This window comes from Misgurnus anguillicaudatus, chromosome 21, assembly GCF_027580225.2.
Source record: "Misgurnus anguillicaudatus chromosome 21, ASM2758022v2, whole genome shotgun sequence".
Lineage (NCBI taxonomy): Eukaryota > Metazoa > Chordata > Actinopteri > Cypriniformes > Cobitidae > Misgurnus > Misgurnus anguillicaudatus.
This window is the reverse complement of record NC_073357.2, coordinates 28,177,812-28,189,828: the sequence shown is the minus strand read 5'-3', so window position 1 is coordinate 28,189,828 and position 12,017 is coordinate 28,177,812. Positions and strand designations below refer to the sequence as shown.

The 12,017-nt window shown below is 38.8% G+C and overlaps 1 protein-coding gene across 9 annotated transcripts in view; it reads left to right on the top strand.

Annotated features, from left to right (window-relative positions):
* dysf (dysferlin, limb girdle muscular dystrophy 2B (autosomal recessive)) overlaps window positions 1-12,017 on the top strand; it is a 111,558-nt gene that overhangs the window by 62,233 nt on the left and 37,308 nt on the right. For 5 of the 9 annotated variants that reach the window (XM_073859974.1, XM_073859967.1, XM_073859969.1 and 2 more), the window contains one exon: window positions 8,336-8,395. The exons of the other annotated variants lie outside the window; for them this stretch is intronic. In XM_073859974.1, the coding sequence (XP_073716075.1) occupies window positions 8,336-8,395 (60 nt within the window). The remainder of the gene's footprint in view (window positions 1-8,335; window positions 8,396-12,017) is intronic. 9 annotated transcript variants of the gene reach the window in all.

Here is a 12,017-nt window from a genome sequence, read left to right as displayed (position 1 = left end):
ATATTTGAAGAATTTGGTTCCAAAACGCGATAAACGCCATTTTTGGAAAAAAAAGAGTTACTGCCAAAATCAGTATTATATCAGGTCAGTATTTAAAAGTAAATTCTTAATTTTATGCAAAATCCATTATCCGCCGTGTTATTCTGTCATCTTTTCTCCCTTTTTTCCCAAAACGCGATAAACGCCACTCCTCCTTTTCTACAGAATGCAGTAAATCCCCTCCACAAATCACAGCGCACCATTCCACGCAATGTAAACAAACAATGGTGGCGCGTTGAGTACACGGAGTCCTAGTTTTCCTGTTCTACTTTGTACTTCATGATCAACAAACCAACAAAAACAAAATAATACTTTAATTGCATTGATAAACCTGTGATGGTTTTCTGTGACGGGAAAGAAACGTAAGCCATCAACATCTAATAATTTCCGCGAGAGGCACTCGGGAGACTGGTGCTTGTTCTCCCGACAGCATCAAGCTTCTCATGCTAACACATTCACCCCAGAGGATCTTATGAAAAACTTTACATTATTTTACTCAAAGTCAACGAAAATCGAGCAGGACCAAAACGTTTTACAGCTGATCGCTGTAAAAAAAACGACAACGTCAATTATAACCGCAGCAAAGACAGTGTTCTTAATATGACAGAGTAAGTGTTTTGATTAATGCCATTAATGTTTATTTTTTTAATCAGTGTGTACAACTGTTCAACTAAATTAATATAAAATGACAAAGATGAATGAATTTATAACATTTTGAAAAAAAAACTGTCATGGATTTATTGCATTTTGTGATGAAAATTTTTCGTTTTTATAATAAATCTTTGAAAATCAAATTATGGATTTGAATTTTTTATGTTTTTATAACCTAAAGATGCTATGTGAAAGTTTGTAACAGAAAATAGTGGTTTTCATCTTGTCACTTTCTTGGTTTAGAAAACACGTTTTTACCGAAATTTGTCAAAATGGATTTATTGCGTTTTGGAACCAAACTCTTCATTTGTATGTCTAAATTACGATATGAGATTTGACCAATCACGTCACCACCACTGCGACATTGCGACTTTTGTTGATGCCTCTCGTAGCCTAGTTGGAGTGAGCGTTGCAGTAGTATGGACAAAGTAAAAGTAAAGTAAAGTATATAAAAAGGCAAAATCGGATGTGTGGAGAAAGAGTGGTGTAATACGAGATTGTATTTTTTCTTGTTCTTTTTTTATTAATAGGTGTATTTGCGTATAGTTAGCAGGTTGCATAGCCTATTTAGGTACCAATGTAGGCTACTTGAATGGCGCAAAACAAAGCGCACTTTAGCTTGTTTCAATAGCCCATTCATGGCGCTGTTGTGATGTTGAGAGAAGTGCGAGATAAAAAATAAAAGAACTTTAATTGGAATGATTTTAGCGTGTGTGATTTATTGCGTGCACAGATCTGGAAACGGGCCAAATATTAGCGTAAAATTAAATATTATAATTTAATTTTGATATTATCACGGTGACGGGTCGGATCTGGTGCTGAACTTTGCAGGTGGGGTGGGGATGGGACTCCAAAAATGGACCCGTGCAGGACTCTGATTCTGAGGACTGTTTGTAACCAAACTGATCAGAAGTCCCATTGACATCACTAATAGGAACAAAAAAATACTATCTAAGTCAATATGAGCTCTCTCTAAGAGTTTTGCACATCTCTATTTGTATATGTAAAATTAGAGATTTTGTGCCTTGTGATGTTGCCATGATACCATGTTAGTCAACTTTTCGGCATAATCGGGGGTGGGGTTGTGATGAAATCATGTACTAATGATGGAATACTGTTTGGCACTTGGTATCTGTGATGAAGGCTCACACTATCTTGATACAACGACACACTTCACTCTCTGAGAAAGAGCCCAGTTTTAATGACGCCCCCTTGCTGTCTTCAATTCCCTCTCATAACTACGACCTAAAAATACTCCCACAAAATAAATAAAAACAACATTTCAAAAAATGATCAAGAGGGATTAAGAAAATTGGAAAATTGTTTCCATGTCTCAGCTTTAACCTTTCAGCCTTTATTTGTTCAGTCACTGGAAGAAAAGCGAGACTAGAATATCGAATTCAGAACCGCATGGTTCCCTTGGCAATGTAGCGCAGTCACAAAGCTGGTTTATTTAGGTTTCGACCTTCCAGCTCCACTGGCAGTGCTTCCCTGTGAATGTGAGACATTTTGTCGTTTGCAGAGTGGAAAGAGGAATATTTCACGCTTGCCCTATTGAGCTCACTTTTAGAAGCCCACACCCAGGTCTAGTTTGGGACTATTAATGGGGCTATTTTCTTCTGCACGTGCCACCTTTTCCATTGATCTAATCCGAGAACAAGTTTAAATTTGTTCGTACTCCACAGTATGTGACAAAGTCCAGAAATGTCTGTCATCTCCAATTAGTCTATTGGTAACTGAATGGTGAATCTGCACCAGTGGATTGCACAGCTCCAACAAATATTAATGATCTAATATGTTTATAAACCCAGAAGCCATTGGCCAACACTTGAGTCCAAATTCTCAAGAAGAGTTATAGAGAGATGAGTGTGTAGATTGTGTTTATTTAGTAGAGGAGGAAACAACAACAAAGTTTTATTGCTCAGAATGTTCCTTTTGTTTTTATACATTTGATTTTATATTGTTTTTCTGTCTCTCCAGTATATGTCCAGTATAAATTTGTCATGTATTTGAGATTTTGCCATCTCGTAATTTCTTTATTTTTAGCATTTACAGTTGCAGTTTTAATATACAGTAGCAAGATGTTCAATACAGGTAAGATGGACTGGTTCAAATTAAAGTCACTAGAGATAACTGATGCAACCAAAGCAGGAATTTTATCCTTGGGCCAAAGTCCCACATTGACTCCTGGCATTCCAGTGGGAGCCTGAGGTTACTCAGGAAACCAGGACAAGCAAGGAAAGCCAAAGAGGAAAATCTGATTCCTCTCCACGTGGCTACTGTTTGGAAGCTGGCTACAGTGTAAGGTCTGTAAGATCCCAAAAGATGATAATATCTCGCAAAAGTATTTTCTTTTTTACACCATTGAATACAGTCCCTTTGAACAGTTGAATTGGGACACAAAACTACTGTAAATAATGGGCTTGCATGACTCTACAGTAACTTAAAAAGATCGTACAGTATCTTCTCTCCGGCCCATCACCCTGTAAGAAATACTGTATTATTCTTAAAAAATGTGTTGCATGATTGCCACCTAAATCAAACGCAGACAGTCTTAATCAATCTCAAACTCAAATGCAAGAGTTCACCGGGCATAAAACACTCAGCATTATAACAAAATTATATCTTCACCTCTAATGCCTTGTGTTTTGTGGTGTACAAAATAGTACAGAAAGCCTGTTCGAACTCCCCTGTGCATTAAGTGAAACTTGAGCCCCGTCAGCCCTCTGAAGACTCCGCTCTGGCTTGGCCTAGAACCCACTACTATTGCCATGTGCTCCCAAACAGAACGAAAGAAAAAACGCTGCATGGTTAGGCGGATCAGGTTTGTCACTTGGAGCAGGTTTTTGATGATTCCAAGCACAACATCATACGGGAAAGCAACACCCATCTGGTGGCTTTGTGGATTTTCTACGGTCTTGAGAGGGTTAATGATATACTTTGGGAGCAGGGCGCTAAAAGCAAGCATCCATGTAGACGGCCTTTGAAGAGGTTTTTGAGGTTGGAATTGAGGGAGAACTACTGAAAAGGTTTGATTTTGATCCTACGTCTTGGTGGCTTAGCCCGAAGGCCTTTGGACAAGGAAAGAATCAGGGTTGTAATGTTTAGAGAGGCCAACGGCCCCGCTAATGTTTGCGCTTGAGAATGTTCTGTAATGCAACTCCTAGTTGGAGGACAACAGCAAACAACGGGGCCTGGTCCTAATTAGCTGCTCTACCGAGTGCCTGTGTGGAGTCTTCTCTCTTGTTGTATTTATTATGCCCTGGCACAATGCAGCAGAAGGCGCTGCAAGGGTACAGTCCTCCCTCTGATGTGGTGAGTCCTCGTCTTGGGCAACTGCATCCCCCCGTTCCTGGCTGCTCACCACCGGCGCCACAATAACTGCCACCCCCCTTACCCCCACACCACCCCTGCTAGGGGTCGACTCTGGGGGAATAAGAGCACTCAATGTCGGGCCTTTGCGAACAGGTCCCCGTTTATGAACAGCCCCTCTGAAGGCTTGTTAAAGGGAGAGCCCAGTTTTAATGGCACCCTTATGAAACACTAACATTTTTTTTAAAGACAGGAAAGACTGTCCTTCCGTCGGAGCAAATATTCACGTATTGCACTTATTAGAATAGTTTGTCTGTTTATTTCCAGATGGCTCCTTGTTTAACACTACACTCACCATTCTTGATTGTATTTAGATTGCTGTGTAAATGAGTAAGCTTGATTTCACATAATTTCACCAGGATGTGGTTGCTGCATGGGAAGATACGGCTCTGGCAAAGGGATAACTGCTATTTGTAACAGCAGCCCACCATTGCGTCGTAATCACGCACACCATGTGCGTCAGAATAGAGCGTAATCATGACAGTGGTTCAGTGTGAGTCTTCCAGTAAGAGTAATTTAATTTATGAGACAGATGCTATCTTATTGACTCATGAAGACGTCACTTTTCGACAAAGAATTTTGTCTTTGTCTTCTTGCATTGTGCAGTTACGCACTTAAATATTTTATGATTCTTGTATACACATATACAGTCATATTCTATTTAATTATAGATTTAATTCATATTTGATTTTAATTTATTTAATGTTTCTTCATCGGAGTTGAGTTTTGTCTGATATACTGTACACCAGTGTTCGATCCAAAAGGCACAAACGCAACAGGTTGGGTTGTTATTTAACCTATTCTGGATTGTAATCTAACCTATGCTGTGTTGTTTTAACCCAAAATGCTGGGTTGTTTTAACCCATTATTGGTTCAAATATACACATTTTCTAGGTTAATTTAACCCAATGGCTGGGTTTGTCACTTTTTGACCCAACATTGTATTGAAAGTAATCCTCGTTTTTTTAGAGTTTAATGTACTTGAGGGGAGCATTGTTGAGATGGATTTTATACATTTGTATATGTAATTATTTAACCTGTAAATTTAAGCTGCAATCTGTAACTTTTGCCCTTCTATCCCCATATTTGTTTGAAACATATCACTTTAGTTAATGAAAAAAACCCATACAATTTACATACATACTTTTTAATGTGTGTTAAAGACAAATGATCTTAAAATTACATTTCCCACAATATCAGACCTGACAGCTTAAATTTTAAATGATAATTATAATGTTATTCTACGCACGTTACGTGTCTGAACCGAGGTGAACTTTCGATCTGTATTTATATTTATTTATAGCCTAAGTCTAGCTAGTGGCTAAACTGATCTCTGAAACAAACACCATCTCGAAAAATAAAATGTTTTGTTTGTTAAAGATGAGGCGAGACGACAAGCATGGATCACAACTGTGAGGAGAGGTTTGGCAGTCAGGAAAGAATTCAAGGACCTGTAACTAACATTGTATACATTTTAAACAGTAACATTAGCTCAGTGCAATAGCTTATACATGTTAGATATGATATCTAAATTTATGTTCCTTGTTATCAGAAACAAGAACTGTAAGAAGACTGATATTATTGATGTGGAAGTCTACCGGAAAGTGTGTTTAGTCCACAAAAGCTGTTTGTTTATGTTGTTGCTGCTGAAACGATCTATAGACGGAACACACATAACTTCCGGTAAACTTCGCTAAGAATCAATAACCACAAAGTTCTTTTTAGAGTAGTTTATCTTTAATAACAAGCAAACTAAACAACACGTAGATTACCTTAGTTCAAATCATAGCTAAAGCATATCAAAAACTAAACTTAGCTAAAGTTTGCTGTTCGCTGCCAAACCTCCAATCAAATAGCGGTAATCCATGATCGCCGTCTACCCTCGTCTTTAGGAAACCAAAACATTTGTTATTTTTGATGAGGTATTTGTTTAAGAGTTCAGTTTAGCAACTAGTCACACCATTAAACAGAGATCCGAAGTAAAGTTCCACTCAGACGCATAATCGCGTCACCGCTCGTTAGTTGGGCATCCTATCGTCAGCCTGTGAGATCGCCGATACACGATAGTTTCGGGGGGAGGGGCAGTAGTTTACTTATTTAATTGCTTATTTTTTACTTTTGACAAGTCACTTGATTAGTTGACAAAAAAGAAGCAAGGGCAACACTGTCATGCCCGCAACCTTCTTAAAACTGATGCCATTAATCCGAGCGCGTCATTAAATCCCAGGCGCTCTAAAATTTCCTGCGTGCCATGGAGCGGGAACAACACACTTGCTGGTTTAAAACCCCTGCGCTCCTAACAACCTCTCTAGTGCAAGGAAATGTCAAAGCTCATGTGCAAGGAAGAGTCAGAATCATGTGCATTACAAGTTCAGGTGCTAGGAGTCCATGCCGCGCGCATTCAGGTACAAGCAAGAGTCCAAGATGCACACATCCAGGTGCGTGCATTACAAGCTTTTTCATGCAAAGTGAAGTCCACAAACCCTCTCATGTGATGTGAGGAAAACCACACAATGCCGATAGTTGGCGATGGTTATTAATATTATCATCATTATCATGCGAAACTATGATGATAATATTAATCATTGCCAACCATTGTCATGAAAGACTGCTATTGGCGATATGTCTGATGATCGTTGATACACGATACTATTGTCTATCGGCACAACCCTACCGCACGTGCGTTCAGTGAAACTGTCTATAGCAGTTACGTGCCTGGCCCAAAGTTAACTTCCGGTCTGTGCTTGCTTATCTTGCTAGTGACTAAACTAACCTCTGGAACAAATACCGCTGTTGTTGCAGCTAAAACTGTCTGTGGTTCACAATGACAAGTTATAACATTACATTAGAGTAATGTACAGTAAAGGAGAGTTCTGAATACACATTTTTTCATGTACTTGCTTTTAAAAATAGATTTTTGTTTATTTTTACTTGAAAAAGTTATAAATTGCAGCTTTAAATCTATTGCCCTTAGCTTGTGATTTATTACAGTACATTCCATAAAAGAGTCTGAGTTAAAAAGAAAAGAAAACACTGTTGCCTTTCAAATGAAAACTTTAGATTATCAGAGCTCTCTCCTCAGAGTTTAATTATAGTTCTTCATTGCTTAATCCGCAAGATGAATTTCCACCAAAGTTGTTGCTGTGGTACATTCGTGACAGCCAGATCCCAAAGAAAACACCAGTTTGATTTAGCATCAGAAGGATTTAACACCTCTGGATCCTAATGTGTGTGTGTGTGTGTGTTGTGTCTGCAGCTAAGTAGCTTTAGCGCTCGCAATGCAGAACTCGCCCTACTGTTTTACCTTCTCTTCATCTGCTAAAGCGATTATTGGAGAAAACCTCACTTTTGAGCCCCGTCCAGGAAAAACAACAATCTTGGGGTGTCATTCTTCATCAGGGAATCACATTTCATGGTCTCGACCTTGGTAATGATTTATCTATCAACTGGAAACATAGTCCTGTCTGAGTTCGCAAACCGCAGCTTCGAATCGGAGCGTTTTTTGTAAGGGTGCCATCTGTACCTCATTGACGCTCTCTGTTGTATCTTAGTCTGAGAGTTCCAGACCTGGCGACTCAATCCGCTGTCTGCTCCATAAAACATGCTGTCATCTGACTTCATCCAGAGAGCCAGCTGATGTAATGTGTTGCTCTGTTGTCATGTCATTCTTCATTATGCTGTATAAAAATGCTCATCATCACAGCAGTCAGGGTTGCTCTGTTGACTGGTTCAGTTCAGTTTAACATACCGTATGTACTGTTTAGTAGTTCAGCTGATTATTATTATATGATTATTCATCCCAGTTACCTTGAACACTTACAATTTAAACTTAAAATGTTTTGTGTTCGACTTTGAATGGAAAAGGCTATAGTTAGCATGTTTCAGACCCAGTCTGTGATACTGTACTGTTTCCTACATGAATGTAGATTATGTAAAGATCATTTTGTGAAAAGTAAGATCATGTCAAAGATTGAAATTATTCTGAAATCAATGAGTGAAATCCATTTTGGTGCTCTTACATTTGGCTGGATTTCACAGACAGGGTCACAAATACGCTTAATGTTTTGCAACCTCACACTTCTCTTGCAGCGCTCTTGCATGTTTTTGAAAGTATGTTTGCTTAATCTTTTCATCAAATCAAGAAAACCACAGTTTACAATTCATGAGATAACCCGTTAAATATCATATTATAATGTCATCAGTGGTTCATTCTGAGCGGATGAAAGGTATTTACTAATGTTAACAACCTAACCATAATGCTTCTGGTTTATAGCAGGCAGACGGCACCAGCTCTGCCATTATTAACATCTCGTCTTCTCAGTCCAGCCTTCATGTACGTATGTATGAGCTCATCACCTCTTTCCTCATCTCTGTGCAACCTTCTTTTTACCTTGACTAGACCTTAACTAGACAATTACCAGGTTATTGTTGTCTTCCAAAGTGAAAATAAATGAGAATGGGGCAAGTTGTCACAGTGAACATTTTGTATGTAATGATCTTGGATATTAAATATCTAGCTATTGAACATTTTTACAATACCATAAAAAAAATACTGGTCATTGAACACGGGACCTTTTGTGACAGCATGTTCAAAAACTTGATCATATCATTACATCGTTACTGTATGGGGTTGCCACTATGGAACTGTAGTGGTTCCTTTTAAATATCCACCTCTGGTGAGTAATTATGTTTAAACAAATATATTAATAAAAATAAAATCCACCACCACTAAAATCAATGTATGTAAAAAAAAAATCCTATCCCACCTGCCTTTGCCACATCACTTCCTCTAAATTTTCTTTTTGACCCATATATTTATACATTCTCAGAAAAAGTGGTACTAGGAGATTTAAAAGTTATCACTGGGGCGGTACCTTTTCAAAAAGTGCCTAAAATGTGCATATTGCTACCTCAAATGAGCACATTGGTACCTAATGGCGCTTTTCCATTGCATAGTACCCCACAGTTTGGTTTAGGTCAGGTCAGCTTACTTTTGGGAGCTTTTCTACTGGGTGCAGTACTTAGTACCCGATACTTTTTTTAGTACCACCTCGGCCGGGGTTCCAAGCGATCTGAGCTGATACCAAAACGTGACGCGAAAACACTGTAGATCACTGATTGGTCTGAGAGAATCATCACTACGAGCATCTTCGCTATAATGTAAAAGATTAGCTTTACCTTCATGCTACCTTGCGCTGTCTCAAGTAAACTTGTTGTCATCTGTACTTGCTGTAAGTACCCAAAATCCCTTTTAGCGATGAAAAACATCCACAGGTTATGAATCAGGAACACCATAGCATTTTTGTCCAGTCTTGCAGTTTGTGGGGGCACATTGGCGATGCGCACGTCCGCATATTGTATATGCTTAAATGCAACTTAAATGAGGCTCAGCGGAGCGCATCGACTGATGCCACAGGTGTTTGTACAGAAACTGTCATGTGAGACAGAGGTAGTGATAAACCCGATGTGCAAACATTTATTTGTGGTGGTCAATAAATGAATGTATAGCATTCCAACAACGCTCTCACTTGTATGATGTCACAGCAGTAGGCAGCGCAAATATAATGACACGCCTATAATCCCTCCCACTCTGAAGTGTTACTAAACTCAATGGAAAAGCTAACCAAGCCAAAGTGAGGTGAGCTGATCTGACTTGACCCAAACCGTGGGGTACTATGCAATGGAAAAGGGCCATAAGAGGTTCATATCTATACCAAAATGGTACATATCAGGACCTTTATAAAAGGTACCATCCCAGTGACAACTTTTCTACCTTTTTTCTGAGAGTGTAGTCTGAATGGCTGTGATAAAGTCAACAGGCGGTATACTTGTGTTTACTGTGCATGTCTGTGGTACTGTATATGCTGATGCATGGACAAGTGACATCACCCAGACTTCTTATTTATTTAAATAAGCAATACCTACTGTATAAAATGAAATAAGATAATGGCACATGCTATAATTATTTTCATTTTAAAGTAATTTGTGCAATATGCCCTACTGAAAAATCCAGCTAAGACCAGCATAAGCTGGTGAGCTGGTTTTAGCTGGTCCCCAGCTTGGTTTTAGCTGGTTTTGCTGGTGTAGGAAGCTGGCTTTGCTGGTGTAGCAAGCTGGTCTAGGTGTGTTTTGGTCACATTTTAAGCTGGTCTAGCTGGACTTAGCTGGTCATGCTGGAATACCAGCTGGCCCACCAGCATGACCAGCTTTGTCAGGCTGGGAGGACCAGCATAAACCACCTTAAAACAGCTCAAACCATCTAGAACCAGCTACCAGCTTATGCTGGTTTTAGCTGGATTTTTCAGTAGGGTGGTGCTCTAAAGTATAACTAAATAATCTTTACACATGCAATTTTGTTTAAAAAAAATGCTTCTCAGAAAGATAAATGCAAGCGGGAGATGTTGCTGACTTTTGGAGTGTTTACAGTGTCTAACTCAAGAACTGAGTTTGTATGTTGACTCACTGTTGCTCGTAAGATTTTGGGTGAAATAGGTTCTTATTATAATTTTTTTCTGAGACACGTGCACATTCAGACTCCACATAACCCTTTATTTTTAAAGCACAGCTAATTTGTCTGTAAAGTCCTCTTTGTTACGCTTGAGATTGGATGCAGATCATGATTCCTTCATGCTTATGAAACATAGAGATGGATCCTGTTTTGCGTTAAGATCAAGGATGCTTAATGGATTCAAACAATCGTTCTCCTTTCTGCACTTTTTGGTTAGAGGAATTAGGCAAGCATATAGGAGAAAGGTTTCGTGTGTACGTCTGTTTAGACCCATCTACTCCTGGATGACACGCAGGTCTTAGCGTGGTCCAGTTCGATCCTAATCACATGATCTCCGTAGCTTCAGGGCTTCGCTTGTAGTCCCTCTGACTACATTAGACCGGTCTAAAGCTGAGCAGAATCCTTTGATACAAATTCTTGTTTATATCACACTCTAAATGTAGTACTCTCTGCCTCTGCCTGCCAAGACTTAGAGGTTTCTTTTTTTTGCAAACAAAGATATTTATTTTATTAGAAAACATTCAAACCAGATGATCAAAAACCCAAATTTTCTCTCTCAACAGAGCCAAAGTAAATAGGGCTGTTAAAAGATTCCCAGTGTATTTCCCTTCTTAGCCAAATGTCAAGAACAGAAAAATGAAAGAGTCAAAAGAAGAGAAAAGAAGGAGAGAAGAAAATGTGTATTCAATCAGTTTTCCACTAATAAAATTCTGAAGATGCAGACTTTCTATGAGCCAGGGGTGAAGACTCTGGTCTCGTCCCTTTGCTGTAAGAAATAGATTAAAGATGGATGTTGAGATGTTCACTATTTTGAGGTCTTTCTAAATTTGCTCTAAAGCAGGACCATAACCACTAGTAGATATTGATGGAGCCCTAATATTAAGAGTAGCGGTCTATTTTTATTTAACATAAATACTAAACTTTTATTAGTATATTATAAGTGTTAGAACTAGGGATGCACCGAATCCAAGATTCGGATTCGGCCGAATAATGAGCTTTTTGCCGGGGTTCGGATTCGGCCGAACCTTAGATTTTTTTGTTCACCGAACCCTAGGCTCGCGCTACGCTGGTCGACGTCACACATGCGTTGATTCCGTGAAGGCGTTTACATGTGGACTGTTGAAATGAATTAGGCTGTGAGAATCAGAAAATTAAACTTGTAAGGAAAAAAAAGGGTGGCATTCGTTCCCACACTCGCAACCTGTTAATTTAGAGTGTCTTGCTTTTTTAAAGGAAATTCTCATTTCAGGTGTAAGGTTAGAGGTTTTAAGTTAATTTAATTATGCAGGATATGTGTCTGATCTTTCGTAATATGTTTCGTAGCCTAGCCTACTGTTATAAACGAAAACTAAACAGCCTACTATCCATGTTTATTAAGTAAATGTTCAATAACATTAATTTCAGTTAAGTCACCAAATATACTCTGATTTAAGAAAAAGAAAAGAAT